Source organism: Botryllus schlosseri, chromosome 15, assembly GCF_051294905.1.
Source record: "Botryllus schlosseri isolate E-star chromosome 15, Bs_hap1, whole genome shotgun sequence".
NCBI classification, from domain to species: domain Eukaryota; kingdom Metazoa; phylum Chordata; class Ascidiacea; order Stolidobranchia; family Styelidae; genus Botryllus; species Botryllus schlosseri.
The window spans coordinates 22,227,199-22,248,537 of record NC_137250.1 but is presented as its reverse complement, the minus strand read 5'-3'; the positions used below and the strand labels follow the sequence as shown (position 1 = coordinate 22,248,537).

Sequence of the window (21,339 nt, the reverse complement as noted above, 5' to 3'; positions counted from 1 at the left end):
CTTTATTCTGGGGTTCGCGAAGATATTGAACGTAATCAGCTTCCAAAATAGGCCGTGACTAAGTCTGGGCAATTGTGCTGACCGGTTTTCAGAAATCAGCTTATCAAATTCTAAGCTGGGTCACATACCATTTTCAAATTAGAAATGGAGTCGCGACCATGAATGGTTGAAAACAACCGGATCTGCAACCGGATCTGCATTTAGGCTCATAAATAGTCTTATCCGCGTGGCATGACATGACTTAACGATGTATAATTCCGTTCCCTGTATTTTCGAAATCATCATCCTCCACCAGCTCCACCGCTAACTATGATCGTGTATGGTCGGAGAAAGGATCCAAATTCTAAAGTAATGAACGGAAGAAGCAATAGACTGATTTCATTCACAAAATTTTACGACCAGATGCATATAGAAACCAGATGTATACAGTAAGGCCTCAGAAGTGACATCGATTACACTATGGTGGCTCAAGCTCAGTGTTTATTTGGACGGAGGGGGCTGAAAAAATGTTGGTTCGATCCTGGTTACAAGACACAACCACATAAATACACCGACGTAACGTTATAGCGGCTCTTTATCCGGATCGTGACCACCTATGGTCGACAGGTAAAGCTTTGCTAGTGTGACGCCATATTGACAGACAAGGTGTCATATCCCCTTTAAAATCCGCTAGTTGGGGCTAAAGAGTGTCCAGAATTTGCTGCGCAAAAATATGGTAACCCTACTATATCATTGTCTGACGGACATTCATCCATGCGTTTGACGTTAGTCTGCCAGAATTCTTTTCACGCATTCAGAAGCGGCCTTAGCCGGATTTAGACGTAACTAATATCCTTTATTTTAGCATTCGTGTGCAGAAATTGCCTATAACTACTCATAGAAACAAACAAAAACTGTCTATTATATTGTGTCATATTCAGAGATCAATCAGAGCCGCAAGACCGTGATTTTTTTCTAGTACTTGAATTACGCGATCCATGCCTCTAAGAGTTAATTTGTTAATGAAAATTTAACGTTACGATGCTATTTTTCACTGTGGTGGTCTTGAAAACCTGATCGGTCTTGTCATAGCGTAGAAAACGTGTAATACACAAAGCTACAAATCACCTTTGGGGTGTAGGACCTTCATATATTCTCTGAGGTAACATAAAAGGTACATATTTGAACTCTCCACTTCATTCATACTGGGTACCAAGCAATGTTCCCTCTATAAGCTGTGCAGTGTGCACGTACGCAAATGCGCAGTGCTGACACGGTCTCTGCGCACAGAAAATCCAAGTTGTGCACAACAAAATCCGAAGTGATGACCTTTTCTAAATTCGTTACGCACTGTTGTCCAAGGGTCTGCGCAGTCAGTTGGGGAGTGTGCGCAGACTCCTCAAAAATCAGAGGGAACATTGGTACCAAGGTACCAAACTCCCCATACCCCAAACACCAACAAAACTTTGTACTTGTAATGGCTCACACATACGAATTGGCGCTTATGACTTTTTAGGTCTATATAATTCAAAGATAGCAAGATACACGTTATTTCAAAGTCACAACTCTGTAGAAATCGCAGGACAGGGACTATCAACGACTAAAATCGTTCCAAACAGATTTCCTTCAAATGTCATTGTAACTTGATTGCATCAAGTCCTTAAAAAGTCGCAACGCATGTTGTACAAGCGTTGATAATGTGTCTACAATAAGCCGCGCTGGCAAAGAATTCTGTTAGTTATGATTGATTGTTAAGAGAACTCGATATTGAATGTCAATGAAATGTACGGATGGCGTAGGTTGCGATTTGGCAGTTGAAGTATCCATGTCAACAGGGCTCCGCGGCCTATTCTCGACGGTATTTTATGTTAGCGTTCAGAATATTTAGGCCATACTCATTACCGTACAAAAGCGCAGAGCAACTATAGATACCTAACCAACAACAGTGCGCCGCACTATTGCTCAATTGCTTGGCAGTTGAATCATCGCGAACAATTTAATACCGACCCATTGTAACATGACAATTGGTGCTAAATCACCATGAATACCTATAAACAATTACAATGTCTTATTGTGCATTCCATTAATCCAAGCTTGCCTTGTATTGAAAGTTTCCCTTCATGATAAAAAGACGTAAAGTGGAGCGCAGGAGACTCAGAGATCGAAGCCACCCAAGTGTCCTTTGGGATTTTGACTTCAATTCGATCTTTTCTATTGAAATTGCAGCTTTGAAGAGATGCGGTGGCGGACGCCGTAAGTAGGCTATAACTTACCGACTAATTCGTGCTAGATGAAGTTCACTTCATTTGCCTGATATTTGCTATATTATTTGAATTGCTTCAAACCAAAGAGTAAAAACAGTTGTCCACTTCCCATGTATGCATAGGGAAATGCAAGGGAATCGGAGACTGGATTCGCGTCCAGGCTGTCGAAATGCAGAGGGTAATTTATGCCGACGCTATTGACTTTGAGTGTGGCATGCAATATAACAGATAACTGCAGTGCTAAAAGATATACCGCATGGAGTTTAGTTAACGGTTCGATATCCAACGAATAGGGAAATGTGTTGTACAATGGGTCGAATGACAAATTTTTCGTCGTAAAGTAATTTCGAAACAAGAAATACAAATTAGCTTCAACGAGAGGATGAACGAACAGAAAACGCATATTTTCAATTTAAAAGAATAAAAAATACGAAGAAATAACGAAAGTGCATTCACTTGAAACAACGTGCCTCTTTTGTCCCATTGTTCCCCACATGCCGGAGAAAACGGGACAGTATTATAATGTTTAACACTGCATCAAATAGGCAGACACTGAACACTCTGCAACACAGTGGTTCTCTTACCGAGGGCCTGCATTAAAGCATCATCAACGGTACGTGTCTCAAAAGTTTGAGAACCACCACCAAAAGAACTAATGGGCAGTTGTCAAAGGCCAATGTCAGTTTATATTCCACAGTGTTTGGAATAACAAAAGTTGCATGGAGATCGCTGCCGTCTCCACATTGGTAAGGGGGTGGTCAGATAACCCTAATGTCCACCATTTAATACGTGACACATGGAGAGATGCGTTTACGTGGTGTGGGTGACGATCATGTTTCTTCGCTTTCTACAGTGGTGTAAGGTGCTATCGTTTCAAGTGTGAGGGCAAAGTCGATTCCAAATATGACGATTTCAAACGCATCCGGCTTATTGTTTGGAATACTATTATTGAAGCGGCGAGTTGCCGCCTTAACCTTGAGAGATATCCTCCATATAAGTTGTTAATACTTATGCTTTTATGCAGACGCGCGAAACGCCCGGAGCATCTACGAATACAAGCAAGATGTATGGGAGCTTTCGGAATGCTCGTGCTGTGGAGCGGAATCGCACTCGTAGCCGCGGCTTCCGTGTTTGATACGCAGGGACTTATCGCCATAGGCGTCCCATTGATTTTGGTGGCATTGTTCTTTTTGTATAAAGGTTTTAAATACCACAGGATTGCGAATCGAGAATTAGGGTCGGTCACTACTGTGACTCCAGTCACAACACCTAGAGTCCAGCGGCAGCAGATGCCAGCTCCAAATATTATCCAATATCCCAATGCTCCACCGACCTACTTACCGCATGCCGTCTACCCTGCAGTGTCACCTCCCCTAGCATCATACTATCCCACGACGTGATGTAAATTCCCTGAACTACAGTATGTATTTATTCCTATCAACCAGACCTGGACATATGCATAATTCTAGTTGTCTCATTAAACTGATTGGACCGGAACTTCGGTAATGTTAAATGTTTCTGTATGCTCTAATTTTAGTTCTAGTCCAACTTCTGGTTTTCTCAAAAGTGCTGCCGCAGAACGGTATCGTGCGAAACGAACCTATAGCCTGCTGTACAGACATTTGACACTGTGTTGCTTAACCGAAAAAAAAACTCTAATTTGTTACGAACTGAACTTGATTCCATTTCCAAGTTTTCGCGAATTCAGTAATTTTAATTCAAGCCTAATTTGAAAAAGATGTAGCTATAATTTTATTTCTAGTCTCTAATTTTGAATAAAAAACTGCGTAGCTATTATGCTAGATATAGTCTAATTTGAAAAAAAATGTGTAGCTATAATTTTAATTCTAGTCTAATTTTGAATAGAAACTGTATAGCTGTCATTTAAATTATATTCTAATTAAAAAAATGTGTAGCTACAGTTTTAATTATTGTCTAATTTTGTATAAAAAAACTGCGTAGCTATCATTTTAATTCTAGTCTGACTGAAAAACAGGTGTAGCTATAATGCCAGTTCAAGTCTAATTTGGAAACAAAAACTGAGTAGCTCTAATTTTAATTCTAGACTAATTTGAAAAGAAACTGCGTAGTTATAATTTAATTCTAATCTAATTTGGAAAAAAACTGTGAAGCAATAATTTTAATACCTATCCAATTTGGAAAAATAAACTGTGTAGCCATCATTTCAATTCTAGTCTAATTTGGAAAAAACTGTGAAGCTATAATTATAATTCTTATCTAATATGAAAAGGCTGAAATATGTCTAGTTGGTCAACTCTGCTATCAATCACATCGATTTCTGAGTAAAATGACAGCCCGTGCTGTACAGACGGGAATATGAATTGTTGAAATTGATTTTCATTTATATCGTATCAATAGCAGTTGATCACCATATATTTTAGGTGAGTGGAGCATTTTGATTCAAATATACCATGACTTCGACAATAAAATATGTGTTTACTTGTATGCAGAGTCGAGACTTGCGCACTGAATGACGCATTATATTATATGACTGGACTACTTAATCTTATACACGCACTGCGTTGCATATATTCAAATGGTCCCTTCGAGTGTTTCCTCGCTAGACATATATCAGTGGTTCACAAACCATTCAGAGCGTGACCCATATCTGAGTTCCTCGACCCACTATATCTACTCGCACACCGAGAGAGACACGTTTCTACTGTTAGCACGCTAAGTTTTACTGACATACATGGAACAGAGATGGTCCAGGCAACCGGACGGTTGGGACAATGTGAAGCTTTTTACAGACCTCGGTTGACTGTCATTTATTCGCTACCGTGGTCTGGTTACTGATGTGTCCCGTAAATCCTCTATGTTGTCATGTCTGGTGTGCAATCGCCAGTACTAGATGGCGCAATAGCTCGCGCCCCTTCGATACCACTCGTTGATCAGCTCAGAAATCGGTGGCTGCAATGAATTCATTAGCAAGAAATTCATTAGCAAGAAAATGGTAATCCAGTCATTACGACACTGCAATTATCCGTGCACGACATACGAAACGGCAGCTGTGTCATCCATCAAGGTCCGGCGTCGTACCGAATATCGGCAACCCTACACTACAGACGTCAGTATCTGCTATATAGATATGTGTCTGATTGGGGGATACTAACATTTAGGGTGGCTGCCATAGGTCAGCCGAACGAATAGCCTGATAAAGTGTCCAATTTATTCGTCCGGTACCAGACGAATATACACTTCCAACGCCATTGATTCAGTGAGGTAGATATCACTTAATTTCCACTTCGTAGCATTTTCAATACACTGTGATTTTGCATTGGGCGCTAGGATCAAGTGGTACCAGACTTACTCTGGTCACGAACACCTGGCGGGACATTCTCAAACCAGGATGATTGAAATTGGCAGTTGATTGCAATAAAATAAGTAAGCACTGAACAATAATCTGTGTCCTTAGCATTGGAACCTTTGATCTGATTTAGAGGAGGATGTCTATAGTATTTTACCCCCTCGGCCGCATATGTGATGACAGCTCTCGATATTACCGGATCTTAATCGGACATATTTACTTCGCTAAAACGAAACTAAAATAATATCTACTTTCGTGAGACGAGCACGATTTCAAATTTTCAATTAGTCGCGGGATTGGGGGGTGGACTCATTATTTTCATCGGTAGGTCTCATTTGATACGCGCGGCTCAAGCTGCGGGCGCTAGCAGTTGTTCTCAACCTTTTTCACCTCGCGGACCGGTGAAATTTCAAAAAATGTCTGGCGGACTGGTAGACTTTCAAAAATGGAAATGAAGCCAAGATGTAACGTATGCAACCGGTTTTTGCAATTATATGGTGCTAGAGAGTGACTTTAATTATCTTCATGATGGCATTCATGTGATTTTATGGTTCTGAGTCTGCTGAGTCGAGGTAGAATTGCTTTGTCAAGATAAACGTGCTAATGCCGAGAGTCGTTTACAGTCTTTGGCGCCGACGGCCATGGATTTAACCGACCAGCATGCCAACTCGAATAATATTCTTCTGTCTGACAATATCGAGAGAAGAAGCATTTCGGAGCCGAACCAAGCACCTTACCGTGCTACCTTGCTCATTGTCCACTACCACCAGACGCGGCCACTCTGGCAACTACAAATAAAACGCGCCGCACGAATACACCTTACAACAGCTATACCGCCCATCCGCAATTCCGGGCCGAAAAGCACTTCGTCAGCCAAACCCAACGACGTAGGTCTTAGGCCCCCACAATGCGATAGATCAAGCCTCCGGGGGCTCCGTCCCCAGACCCCACAGTTGGGTGGATGTTTTCACCCGTACTTGTGAGCACATTCATTCTACTTTGTGTAAACAGAGAGTTTATGTAGCTTAATCGCAGCAATAGCGGAAATGTTCTATCATTCATGACTGAATCGGATTACTCGCTGCCGAATTTTAGCACACCTTTCTCGCAGTCCCATGTTAGCCTAAACTTCATTATGCGTTGGTATGTAGTGGCGCGGTAATGCCTGACGTCGAAATACCTACTTCTATTAATCATGAGTATTTCTTGGAGACAGGCACCTAATAAGCCAGACATTCAGTGACACCAAGTCGCGCAAAGCGCGAAACGAATTTAAAAGATGTTGGAAAAGTTTTTTTAACACGCTATGATATGTGTTCATTCAAAATGCTTTTGGGCCCCTTTCAAGCTGGGCTACTCTCCAATTGGGCGTTTTGGGGTGCCCCAATTACGGACATGCACAAACGAATGAATCGAAAACGAATGATCGTGCAAACTGTGCTGTTTAGCGACGAGTCAGCTGGTATTTGTTTTGTACTTGTCGCTCGCATGTCGTCAAATGACACGTCTTGAACTTTAAGTCAAATCGAACATGCTTCCAGACCTAATGTTACCTCTCGAAGTTCTGAATCAGTTTGAGATTTGATGTTTCTTTATTTTAACAATGGACCAGCCTTCAACATTGCATCTAGAAATTAAGGTATAAAATCGTAATTTACCTGGCGGACCGGCAGGAATGTCGTCACGGACCGGCGGTTGAGAACCACTGCGCTAGACTATTCGGCGCTGGTCATTTCAGACAGTGGACATATCAATGTCGAACGTTTTGGCCAGGGTGGCCAAGGTGGGTGTTTGATTCCATAGACTACTCCAAGTCGCTTCGACACCTTCCTATCTTTTCATTGTATCGCATTTTTGTGGTGTATTGAACTGATAAAATTGCTAATAAACCAATGAACGAATATGCGGCGGTTATTTTTTTTTTCAAGGTTTTATCGCCGCCAATCATTTTGTCAGCGCACACACCGCACCGCACCTGAAACATAACGTCTATATGTCGTGTCTACTGCAGCGTGAAAATGACCAGCGCCGAAATGCCGGCTCATTTAATAGTCGCGTGTCCGCACAGGCTGCACAGTACATACTCCTACACTAAAGCATCCGAACGGTTTCATACGATGTTAAGTTGCAGTTCTTCCATAATTGCTATAACGGTTGGACTCAATTCTGTACATTATAAATATTTTGGGGGGGCTCCCACATTATAATCAAGAAATCAGGTTCCAATATATCGCGCGAAGCGCGTAAAAAACTCAAGATAAGTAAAATCTGCCTCCAAAAGACTCTATTTGATGTTGATTTAAGAAATATGTTTGAGTCACCTATGAGCTTCGTACATTTTAAAAACTGCTCTTTCACTTTTGGCTAAAATATGGTGATAATATGTCGTTTACGTCAAATCATTTGGCGTGCCATGAAAGATCATCTCGCGTGCCACAAATAGCATGCGTGCTGGGGTAGCGGGTGTCTGATATCAAAGACTAATCCTTGTCGTTCGACACGTTCCTATCTTTTTATTAAATCGCAATCTTGTGATGCATTGATTCGATGGAGCTTTTAATACTAAACCTAAGTAGTTATATAGATCGGTCAACCGGTGGCAGGGGTTCTTATGGGCGGGGTGGTGAGCGGCTGGAAAACCGGGGGTGGTGAGCGGCTCTTATTTCTTATGGCGGGGGTGGTGAGCGGCTATTGCGTCTTATGGCGGGGGTGGTGAGCGGCTCTTATTTCTTATGGCGGGGGTCGTGAGCGGCTGGAAAACCGGGGGTGGTGAGCGGCTCTTTTGTCTTATGGCGGGGGTGGTGAGCGGCTATTGTGTCTTGTGGTCGCACGGTAACCCTTTTCAGTATAGGGATCGGTCGCAAGCGGCTCTTATTTCTTATGGCGGGGGTCGTGAGCGGCTATTTCGTACTTTCAGGCATCTCTCTCGCGTGGTGTTGAATAGTCACCAACAATAACCACACAAACGGAAACGCGGCTTGTAAGAGGATTTACGCAGTGCGTGCGACCTATATTTCGAATGACCTGCGCGCTGAATTGTTACCCGTGCAGCTGTGTGCTACTATCGATTATTACACTATTCCATTCAGTGCGAAATAGTTTGATCGTAAATTATGATATATGATGTCGTAGTTTAGTCGTGTCAAGTGACCGATCGTGTTCTCTTTCCTCGCTATTGATTGCTAGCTGAATAATACTTTCGGCTTATTCGCTGCTTCGTGCCTACAAAATAGTCTGCTGTTCACAGTCGCGACTTCACCGCGATAGCGCAATTTTCACACCTCGATCAGTAGAACAACACTGCACTAACCCAGTTATCGAAACACATAGGTCATACATTTTACGTGAAATGAAATATTGTATTGTGGTATAGAAATATGCAAACTATTCTTTCAATTCAACAAGTCTAGTTAACGAATCGATTTTCAAGCTGCCGACACAGTTTTTAACACGAGTGAGTTGGTATTTCTTCCCGGGTACGAGCGAGGTTTTGTTCCATTGGTCCAAAACCACCTCTCCGGTATCGTCTTTTAATGTAAAACTGTATAATTTCAACTCCTTTCCGGCACCAGAATTGACCATCTTCTCCTCTCGAGAAACACAAGTAGCGGCGATCGATACGTATTCATCTTTATTTCCGTATACCGATTCACAGGTCAATAATGGGTATTCTTCAGTCGTATGTCTCGATTTTCCATGTAGAGTTACTGACGAAGCCCGTCCCAGTAATACAGCAGGTTTTCCAGTAAACTTGTCAATTTGGACCCAACCGGATTTGACCATGAGTTTTTTTCGTTTGGAGAATGCTTTCTCAATGACCCCGAACAATTCACGATTGAAACACGTGAAAGATATCTCTTCCTTATTACCGTCGATGAATATACCTTTCAGATATTGACTAACGCCACCTCTTTTGGGTGATGAGACGAATTTGACACCGACGTGAAAATTTGAAACTGCTCCGACTTGCATACTGCTGACGCTGTTCGATGCCATATCGTTTGGTAAAGTGAGAGTCATCAACAAATCCGTCGATATTTATAGAATTAGGTGGGTGGTATTGAGTGAGTTAACAGTCTTTGTATAATCCTGATGACCCGCGTGAATAGACTTGGATTGAAATAAACTTTACAGGAGTTCTGTAAGAAATGATACCGTTCACAAGCGACAAACGACACGAATGAATTTTCTTCTTACCCAGTCACTTATCAATGTACTGTAGTGAGTATTCAAGATGTCTGTTGCTAAATCTCTGTACACCGCTAGGGTACGTATGTCACTTTTCATCGCCGCAATGCTTATGACACTAAAAACCCCATTCCAGTCGATGCCGTATGATCGAATCGAGTTAACTAATGTGGTAAAATCGCACTTTCGAACACGGCTCACGTTTTCTCCATGTACATAGAAATCTAGTACTCCGTGAATGAATTTTTCCGTTTCGCTCAATGTGGGGGTTGTCAAGTTATGATAGTACAGAAGATAATTCTCAATAATCGCGCTAGTTGCCATAACGAGTATATGTAACTATCAACTGAAAAAGTAAACCATGAGAATGACACCACAATGTGTTAAAATGGTGAAATACACCGCTCAGATTTCGAAAAAACAGATGTTGGCGGGTGCGTTTGACATGTGTGGCGCAATAAAAATCGGCCGTTGCGCTAAACAGGAAATTCACTAAAGCGCAGTGCGCTGTGCGATTTTGAAAAATCAGATATCTGTAGCGACGTTTTGATCTGTGACACACTAAATACGTCCGGTTCTGAAAGTCGGAAACGCGATCGGTTCTGAGGATTACGCAGTGTGCGTGCGACCTATATTTCGAATGACCTGCACGCCGAATTATTTTCCATCCAACCGCGTGCTACTATCAAATTAAATCTATAAATAGCCAACACCCACGAGTCGATTGTTATACTTCGCTGTCGCAGACATAAACGTTGGTTGGAGCAGTTAGATTAATTATTATACAATGGCCGAGGTTCAGATAGATAATCTTGACAAATTTGGTTATGAACCAAATGCATTCGAATCGCAATTTGAAGAGAACGCGGATATCTTTGAAGTGATTAATCCTGGTGATCTGATGACACCGGATTTAAGAGTTGAATCCGCAGAACGCGACCTTACGGCAACGATCGAAATGCAGTCAAACTATACAGATATAGCGCGCCAGGCGTGGTTGAAGTCGGGTCAACTAGCTAGAGAAAGCGCGATTAACGATCTCACGAACTTGGTGACGATACCGTGTGTACCGACCGACGAGACAGCCGTTAGCAACGAATTACCGAATCCCGAGAAACCGTCGACTTCTGGGATGACGATACCGCGCCCCGCGGGGTTGCTATCGGCGACTGATACTCCTAAATCTGTATCAACCGGCAAGCCGACTCGAAAAAGAACCACATCGACAACGGCGGGCATACCACCGGCTAAACAGCTTCGCAATGGGAAATCGAAAAATTTGAATCGTACCGAACCCAGACAGAAGGTTGGTAAGAAACCTGTGAAATCTAAAAGTGCGAGTGACGATGATTTTCGCGACGACGTGAAGGGAAAAAAGAAGCAGGAAGAAAAGTTATGTCAATACACAGTTGACAAGATGGTCACCTACCTCCAGACTATTGACGTTGTTAAACCGCATTTAGGTTCAATACTATGTTATGTTGATTCGTTGACGGAGAAAAAAAATTTGACTGTCACAAAGCTCATGGCTGACATCAAACGATTGCTTACTGTCAAGGGTCAGCGTTGGAGTCTTGATGAGATTCAGCCTGAATTAAATACCGCAACCGATGAGTACTTGCATCGACTTCTAGAAATTAGAACGAAATTGAAGTATAATTTGTGATTGGGCTGAATGATTTTCATTGTTGTGAGTGTCTATTCTCAATTTCTGTTTTCCGTTTCAGATTTTACATTAGAGCCATAAATAAACAATAGCTTCTAAAAGCACAACCACTAGCGGCGCTGGTGCTCTTGTAATCTCGAATCAGCGGTTTAGGTCTTTCTCTCCGGGTGTCGAGCGGTGAACAACGTGGCTTACTGGTTGGGTATATTCGATCGCAGATTGCCGGATAAGGAGTTAATTAGTAAGTTATTCGGCACGATTACTTTGATTTATGAATATAATATGTTATTCGTTTATCCTACAGACAAAACAAGCGTCAGAATTGAAGTAAAGAATTGCATAGGTGAGTTATTACTGTTTAGAACTAGTGAACATGATGTAATTCTCTATGTTGTTGACAGACAGAGCAAACTCAAGTTGAACGCACGAGTCTACTGGTAAGTTATCCGCTATAACACAACGTTAGTGGACATAGATTGATGTGTTGCTTGTTTTATTAAGCATAAAGAATCGAAGACACCGGCAAAGAAACTAGATTGTAAGTAAGACTAGTTTAATGTTCCCCAAGTGCTGAATTTGACCGCGTGTTATTAATTTTACAGATGAGTCGACGCAGACGGAATCGTGTTCGCGAAGAACCGAATGCGCCACCAGAGATTGGGGACGAACGTCAAGAAGTTGTAAATCAGAACTGGCAAGCGATAAAATCGTATGTAGTGAAAAAGACTGGTCATGTGTATAATATTCGAGTCATCGGTCGGGAGCTAGCGGATGTTTTCCGTGATATACAAGCTATATTTTTCTCTGAGTCACATACCTTTAAAGTGAACTACGCACATGCCTTTATTTTATATCACACTGAGACTCTGCGATTTCGTTATTTTCATGCGTCGGCGAACGTCGATAGTGTATTAGAAACACCAGCGCTAATTTCAACACTATCTGAGTTTGATGAATTTGTTGAATCTATTCGCCTGGAAACCGCACTTGATTTGTTACAAAACTCTCGAGCAGATACAAAGTCACTACCAGTGTGTCTGACTAATGTCCAGTTTTATGTATACCCTACGAGTCGTTTACTGATTGGTTGAGCTGATATCGAAATACCACCAGGACTTGCACAATCATTTATTTATACGTCGAAAAACTAAGACGCCGATGTGTCTTTTCATGATCTCAATCATTCTCATAATGATCCAAGAAAATGATCCCGTCATTGAATTTTATTGAGATGTACTTGTATGTATTGCGTGTGGTGTTATTTGGATATATTTGTACATTTTGTTTGTTTAATATGATTTTTTTTATTGTTTGTTAATGTATCGTTTGTTTTCCAGGTGGATAACATTATTTCATATCTCAAGTCGGTTATGTCATTAGATTTGAATAGTTTACATATAGAGATTACATTGACACAGGATTAAGGGTTTAATAGGTAAGTTATTCGATGCGAATACTTTGATTTATGAATATAATTTGTTATTTATTTATCCACCAGACAAAACGAGCGTGGGATTAAAGAATTGAAACGGTGAGTTATTACTGTGTAGAACTATTAAGCATGATGTAATGATTTTGTTGTTGAACAGACAAAGCGAACTCAATGATTAAGTGGGATACACAAGTCTACTGGTGAGTTATCTGTTATATTACTATGTTAGTGACATAGTTTGACGTGTTACTTGTTTAGTATAAAGATCCAAGGAAGATACCGAAAAAGAAACCGCATTGTAAGTAACACTAGTTTAATATTCCCAAGTGTTGAATGTAACCACGCGGTATCAATTTTTACAGATGACTCGACACCTTTGGAATCATAAAGAACACGCACCGCCAGAGATCGACAACCAAAAACAACAAATGACATCTCAGAACTGGCAAGCGGTGAAATCGTATGTAGTGAACAGTAACCGTGTGTATAATATTCACGACTTGAACCGTAAGCGGTCGGATGTTTTCCCAGATACCCAATCGATCTGTCTGATCAACCCGCAGTTATATGAATATCCTACCGAGGGTGTGTTGATTGGTTGTGTTGGTATTAAACTACCGACATGGCTTGCGCAGTCGAAATCGATCATGCCATTTACACGTCGGAAAAATAAGAATCGGTACAATGACAATCTCTGCGCTTTTCGCTGTATTGGTCACTCGATAGGTAAAGACACCAAAGCAATGGCCCAACAATTCACTTCAGCATATGGTGTAAATGTAGAATCCGGTGTGACTCTTGACATGTTGGATGATATCGAGGATTTGTTTAATGTCGCTATATTTGAATACACCAAGACCGAGGGTAAAGCTAGCGCTCTCCGACGTAGTACGTTTGAAGGGAAACCTGTGTACTTACATTTAGAACATGCACACTTCTGTCTCATTACTGACATGAGGCGGTATATAGAGACCTATAAATGTGATGTTTGTCTACGATTATTTAACGAACAGTATGAATTGACCAGACACAAATGTACAACGGGTGTCGTTGAAGTGTTTCCAGGTGGCGTGTATACACCTCCTCTGAACATCTTTGAAAAGCTTGATTTAGAAGGGGTGTTTGTTCCTCACCAGCTTCGTTATTTCAAATACCGTATCGCGTTCGACATAGAGAGCATGTTTGAAAAGTGTGATATTCCAGATTCCTCCAAAACTTCATGGGAGTGTAAACATATTCCCATTTCGGTTAGCATCTCTTCTAATGTGGAAGGGTTCTTGGAACCGTATGTAATTGTCTCGAACGGTGACCCAAATGACTTGTGTGCGGAAATGGTTGATCATTTTCATGATATTCAAAGTGAGTCATTTAGGTTGCTACAGACGGAATATCAACACTACTTGGACATGCTCGAAACTAAAATTACCGAAATGAGAGCGCTCGATCCTTCCGAAAGAAAAATACCTCTTGAACGTTTACAAGAGGAGTTTATGCGATATTTAAAACAAATCCCTGTTTTGTCGTTCAATGGTGGTCGGTATGACTTGAACTGTCTCAAAGAGTACTTGATGGGTTTACTCGTTGATGAAAATCTGAATGTATTGAAACGAGGTAACAACTTCCTCTCGTTGACAACTAACAGACTTAAATTTTTGGATATTGTGAATTACTTGGCACCCGGGTTCTCGTACGATGCTTATTTGAAGGCCTTCAAATGTAGCGCCGCTAAGGGTCATTTTCCGTATGAGTTTCTGACTAGTTTAGAAAAGCTGGATTATACGAGTCTTCCTAGCCACAGCGACTTTTACAGCTCGCTAAAGGGTCGTAATATCTCCACAGCTGAATATGAAAACTGTTTGAAGGTTTGGAATGATAACAAAATGACAACTTTACGTGATTATCTCAAATGGTACAACGCAATCGATACTCACTACTTCATTGAGGGGTTAGAAAAACAATTTCAATCTTTCAAAAGTCAGTTCAGTGTGGATATATTCAAAGAAGCTGTCTCCCTACCCGGGGTTGTATCGAGGCATCTTTTCAATAGCATCCCACGTGATTTTACCTTGTTCAATGATAAACACCAGGATCTGGTTTCGCTATTCAGAGACAATTTAGTGGGTGGACCGTCAGTCATTTTCCATCGATATCAAAAACAGGGTGAAACTCGAATCAAAGAATTTTTTTACAAGGAAAACGCTCAGATTACCCAACATGTAACAGGGCTGGACAGCAATTCGTTATACCTTTTTGCTTTGAGTGAACCTAGTCCAACTGGTTTCCCGGTACATTGGCAACCACTCGATGCTGAGTGTACTAAATTCAAACCGGTGAAGACCGCACCGAAATGGGGGGGGACAGCAGCTCAATGGTTAAACTGGTATTCTCACATTCACAATGTACATGTCCACCATGCTTTTAATGGACCTGAAATACGCGTAGGAGCTCGTAATTATCCTGCCGATGGGTTCTATCGTAATTCAGCTGGTCAGGGGGTAATCTTGTCTTTTCTTGGGTGTCATTTTCATGCACATCAGTGCAGATTTGGCTGTGATGACTTGGAACGTCGAGAACGAACTAAACGTGTTCATGATTATTACAAAAGCCTCAATTATCAAGTCGTATGTAAATGGGAATGTGACTGGCGCACGGAGAAACAGGAAAATCCTGATATTGTGCGATATCTTAATGGCATCCAACCGCAATTGAATAGAACCAAGTCTGTCACCGCGCATAAATTGATGGAGATGGTAATGACCGGTACATTCTTTGGGTGTTTATCAGTCGATATTTTTACGCCAAAACATTTGCAAAGGAAGTTTGTTGAACTATGTCCGATATTCAAAAATACGATGGTGTCTCGCGAGCATTTGTCAGGACACATGAAACAGTTTGCCATTGATCGTAAATTACTCACCAAACCCACGCGCATGTTAGTTGCTTCATACTGGGGCAAGAAAATCTTGTTGACCTCTGACTTGATCAAGTGGTATGTAGAGCACGGATTGATTATATCAAAAATCCATGAGGCGGTCGAATTCACAAAAAAGACCTGTTTTGACAACTTTGCGAAAAATGTCTCAGACTGTCGACGCGCTGGGGACCGTGACCCTAACCTAGAGATTATTGCCCTGACACAAAAATTAGCCGGAAACAGCAGCTATGGTCGGGTCTTGATGAATCCACGTAAATTCAAACGAACCACCTACTGTGATAAAAGTGAATTGGATGTCAATGTTGAGGATCGCTTTTTTGTGAAATATGATGAATTGAACGCTGATCTATTTGAAGTAACGAAGCGACCTAAAACGATCAAGTGGGGTAACTGTATTCAAGTGGGGTTCTGGGTTTATAACAATGCTAAGCTCAAGATGCTCTCGTTTTTTTATGACTGCTTGTGTAAATATTTCCGCGACGAGTGCTTCATGCTATTAATGATGGACACAGACTCCCTCTATCTTTCGCATTCAGCCTCATTCGACGATATCCTTATCCCCGAGAAAAGAGATGAATTTTATGTGGAATACGAGAACTGGTTTCCACGCTATTTTTGTGACGAGCATCGAGCTGAGTTTTTGGCTGATCCGGTTTCTTTTGACCGTTCGCGACAGTGTTGCAAAGACACGTATGCCTATTACCTTCGTCAACCGGGTTTGATGAAAGTGGAGTACGAGGGTGGTACATCTTTCTGCGGTCTCCAATCCAAAAATTACTTTTGTGATGGACCAAAGAAAAAATTAGCTTCCAAAGGCCTCCAGAAATCCAACCCAGTCGATTTCGAAACTTTCCTGGGTGTCTTGACATCTAGGCAATCTGTCGGGGGAGTGAACAAGGGGTTTCGGTGCAGAGATAGGGGTGTCTATACATACAAACAACAGCGTAAAACATTTTCCTATTTCTATGCCAAACGCCGAGTGCTCGAGGATGGTGTATCAACCCTGCCATTGAATGTGTAATTGTATATTTTGTGTGCTATTGTATTTTATCTGTGTGTCTGCTATTATTATGATTTATTTGTATTTTTTATGTGTTGATGTGTCATTTGTTTTCCAGATGGATAACGCTATTTCATATATTGAGTCAGTAATGTCAGAATTGGATTTAAATAGTTTGCACAAAGAGACGCTTGAACTGGAGCAGGAATTAACACAGCTCTCGATTCACGGTACCGACGACAACTCACAAGACCGCACGATACCCGATCGATCCAAGGCGCGCCGTCAGGAACTAGACGAGAAATGGACCCGTGACCGAAGTGTCTGCATAGAAGCGCTACTTCAACTACAATTTCCTGATCGAAAGATGCCGAGTGATAACCACATCCTATTCAACAGAGCAAAGCTTACAAATCATGTGGTCCTGGGAAGAAATTGTTCGTGGATACCGCTTTTCGGTCACGAAGAGAGACAAGCCTACTTGAGAACCCGCAAGCGACATCGAAAATTCCAATTTTTCCTTGATCAACATCGAGTTGCAAACAGTTTGAAACGAACTCGTTCTGACTCTGAAAGTAGCGATGCTACAACCGATGATTTTTGCAAACATGATTCCCTTGGTCATTGTGAACATAATCCTGTGGTGAACACTGATAGTTTTAGGTGAAACTTTGTTTACAATCTGTGGGTGTTTTCGAAATGTCAACTTGTAACTAAAACGTTTTAGTAATAATATTTCCTGAAATCTGTGTCTTGTTTTACAGATGGCTAGTGATTACATAATATCTGTTCTGGAACAACCAGACCTGACTCGGTTACACGAAAAGACACTTGTACAACGCCGCGATCATGTACACTTCGTGGAGCTGTATTTGAATCGAGAGATATCGCATGAATTATACGAACAACGCGTGTCGAGACAACATAAAGATTTGAAAGAGTGTTCCAAGGGTGAATACTATAGTTGTTATAGAAACACTGTTAGATTTTAAAGCGCTATGAATCCTCTCTTATTATGAATCCTCTTATGTGATTTATTATTTTGCAGCTTGGGATCAGCTGCTTGATGACCTGAATAAAGCGTTCGTAACACTACAACTTCCACTGACGATGAGGGACAGATGAAGATTTCATAACCCGTGGAAAATTGTTAAATCGGACTCTACTGGGATTATATATTCCACTAGAACAAGATGACTACAACAGTGGATATTCCCAACCTTGTTGATATATAAACAAATGCACTTTATCGAGTTTTCAATAAACAACAAATGATGGAATTGATCCACCCATTCGCGTGTATTGTGAGTGGTCCTTCAAGAAGTGGGAAGACTACTTTTGTTGCAAAGCTGATTAGGCATGCGACATCAATGATTAAACCTAGTGTATCCAGGGTCGTATATTGTTACAATAATTATCAGGAGGTTTTCAAGACGATGCATAATGTAGAATTCCACGCGGGTCTAGATATTTTAGAAGAGTTGAAGGTTTGCTCTGAAGACACCTTGATTATAGTGGATGATTTCATGACTGAGACAGCGAAAATTGCAGACTACTTTACAAGATTTTCTCATCATTCGGCAAAGTCAATTTGCTATATCACACAGAACCTGTACCACAAGGGTAAAGGAGCACGTGACTTGAGTCTCTCGAGTTCGTATATGGTGATTTTCAAGAATCCGCGCGACCAACAGCAGATCAGTTTTCTTGGTCGACAAATGTACCCAAACTCTAGATTTTTAACAGAGGCTTATCGTGACGCTGCTAGACGACCTCATGGTTATTTATTTCTTGATGTCACGCAAGAAGCGCCTGAAAATCGACGAGTTATGACCAATATATTTCCTGGTGAAACCATGGTGGTTTATAGCCCGCTGGTATAAATAGCCAAGCACAGAGACGACTTTAAACTCAAAATGACGAAGGTGCCAGCTCGGACACGGCGGCATATACCCACACTAGAGTTCCTACATAAAAGTAAACCCGAGATACGCAAGCAAATTATATCGGGAGCCAGCAAAGAATTGATCGAGTGTATATGCGATTGTACAAAGAACATTTTAAACGGTAACATCCCTCTTTCAAAGTATAAAAGAAAGCGACTATCAGCTCATAAATGTAGTTTACGTCGACTTGTCAGGAAAGACATCCCCATTCGACATAAAAAACGTATTGTTAACCAGCATGGGGGTATGTTTATGACTCTATTATCAAGCATCCTACCCGTCGTCACTGGTTTACTCGGTAATCTTTTCAAAAAATGACTTCTTTTAAAAAAATCCTCATAAATCCGAGCCCGATCAACGGAGCTGACGTTCAGAAATTGAATTTGGATATCGACAAATGTATGAGCGACATATTACAGATGAACATACCCCAAGAACGAAAATTAGCCTTATATAACGACGCACTAAATCGTTATCAAACAAAACACGACACACTGAATCAACCGATGAAAATCGATATATCAGAACAAAGGAATCTATTTTCGGCTAGTGAGTTGGACGCACTGCGACGCCTGATCAAGGGTGAACCATCAAGGATTCCTATACCATCACCGAGTAGCCAACGAAGCAAAGTAAAGACTCAGCATGCCAAGACGAAAAGCGGTCGTACACCCAAGACCCCGAGACGATACGGATGGGAGCCATACTAAGTATTTCACGCCAGGGCTACCCGGTAGTTATCGCGGTGCATACGTATTCTCTAGAGGGCGGAATAGAGCCAAAGTCAAGGAGTTTCTTTCGAGCAAGGACGCGTACACAAAACATTTTCCCTACCGAAAGAAATTTAAGAGACCTAGAGTGATTACATCCGGTCTCGGTGTTCAGTATCAAACCGATCTCATGCATATGCAAAATCTTTCAAAAGAAAACGACAATTTTAAATATGTGTTGGTGACGATCGATTGTTTCAGTCGATTTTTATATCTGTATCCACTCAAAAACAAAACCTCGCAAGGTATTATTCGCGGATTCAAGGAAATATTTAAGGATCGTATACCTCATGTTATTCAAAGTGATCAGGGTTCTGAGTTTACCAATCGTGCGTTTCAGACTTTCTTGAAAGATAACAATGTGCGACATTTTCATACAAATAGTGAACTGAAAGCATCGATATGCGAGCGTGTTATTCGTACTGTGAAGCAAGTGTTATACCGTTATTTCACGCATAATAAGACTTTGAATTATGTCAGTGTCCTGTCCGAGATATGCCAGGGGTATAACACTACTTTTCACGTTGCTATAGGGTGTCCTCCAGCGGATGTTGATTATTCAAATCAAGAACAAATTTTCCATAGGTTATACGGCGACATGACCCCTAAAAAACCCAAACTAACTATCGGCACACCCGTCAGGATTTCGAAATCACGTGGTAATTTTGTAAAAAGTGCCTTGGCGAGTTGGACCGAAGAAATCTTTTTCGTATCTCAATGTCGTAAAGGTGACCCTCCTACTTATCAATTGAAAGACTACCATGGTGAAGTTATAGACGGTCGCTTTCAGCGTGAAGAGTTACAACCAATAACGAAAAATAATAATATTTACAATATCGAAAAAATCCTGTCTACTCGCAGGAAAGGAAAGAAAACGCAATATCTTGTAAAATGGTTGGGTTATCCGTCTACATTTAATTCTTGGGTCTCGGATTTGTATAAATAGACACCGAAAATGTTGTTCAACCAAACTATGGATTCTGATAACGTCTCATCTCGCATGGGTCAAGTCTCGAACAGTCTGAAAAACCAGATTGTGTTTATTGTACAGATTTGTATGTTAGTGTGTGTAATCGTGTTTTCATTATATCAAATTTCTGTCGGGGTGGATCGTGAGATATATTTAACGCTACTGTCTTCTTCACTTGGGTATTTATTACCGAATCCATCACCTCACCGTATATGTTGAAAGAAACAATAAAATGTTGTTGACTCTACCTTCGAATGCGAGTTTGGATAAATTTCCGAATACTAGCACAGATTTTCAAACGGAACTTTACAAAGAATTAGAAATGAGTCGCCATGAGCTGGGATTATGTGAGCTAACCTTCCCCAATGATTTTCAACCGCGAATTGAAGTGACAGCGAAAAGTATCGGTTTTGGATTTGTCGATGCGAATGGATACACCGATCGGTATTATATTCCCGAAGGCTCGTATTACAGCATCGGTGAAATGTTAGAATCGTACGAGAAATATTACATGGGGGACATTTTCATTTTACAAGGATTCGGAGACTTTAGAATCACATTCAGAAGATTAGTCACGAGTAAAAAAAGACCCAAGCGGGGTGTACCCATAAATACCGACGCCGCAGACTCTAGCGCCAGACACGTACCCCGTACCACACATGATTCACCCGAGCCTTACGGACTGATACCACTTGGTTCTGTGTTGGACACAATAACATTTAGACGTGTTGTATCCCGTCGCCGCGGAGTGGTAGAATTTATATTTACACCCGCGATAAAGTTGGAACGGATTGATAAGGTTTATGTGTATTGCGATCTGATACAACCAAGACCACACGGTAACAAGCTGCAACAACTTTT

The 21,339-nt window shown here is 41.2% G+C and overlaps 1 protein-coding gene and 2 long non-coding RNA genes across 4 annotated transcripts; all 3 read left to right on the top strand.

The window, feature by feature from the left end:
* Window positions 1-2,056: 2,056 nt before the first annotated feature.
* LOC145457946 (uncharacterized) lies at window positions 2,057-3,852 on the top strand. Its single transcript, XR_013921014.1, has 2 exons — window positions 2,057-2,232; window positions 3,268-3,852. It is a non-coding gene; the product is annotated as an uncharacterized LOC145457946 (long non-coding RNA).
* Window positions 3,853-11,943: 8,091 nt separating this feature from the next.
* LOC145458152 (uncharacterized) lies at window positions 11,944-13,689 on the top strand. The gene is made up of 5 exons (XR_013921081.1): window positions 11,944-12,860; window positions 12,924-12,956; window positions 13,015-13,057; window positions 13,116-13,155; window positions 13,220-13,689. It is a non-coding gene; the product is annotated as an uncharacterized LOC145458152 (long non-coding RNA).
* Window positions 13,690-13,719: 30 nt separating this feature from the next.
* Window positions 13,720-18,084, top strand: LOC145458133 (uncharacterized). Of its 2 annotated transcripts, none has more exons than XM_080336482.1 (2): window positions 13,720-17,743; window positions 17,841-18,084. In XM_080336482.1, exons 1-2 carry the CDS (start codon window positions 17,557-17,559, stop codon window positions 17,915-17,917), a joined length of 264 nt encoding a protein of 87 aa, XP_080192608.1. In that variant the 5' UTR covers window positions 13,720-17,556; the 3' UTR covers window positions 17,918-18,084. Both variants share the same exon structure in this region; 1 of them encodes a protein (XP_080192608.1).
* The last annotated feature ends 3,255 nt before the right edge of the window (window positions 18,085-21,339 follow it).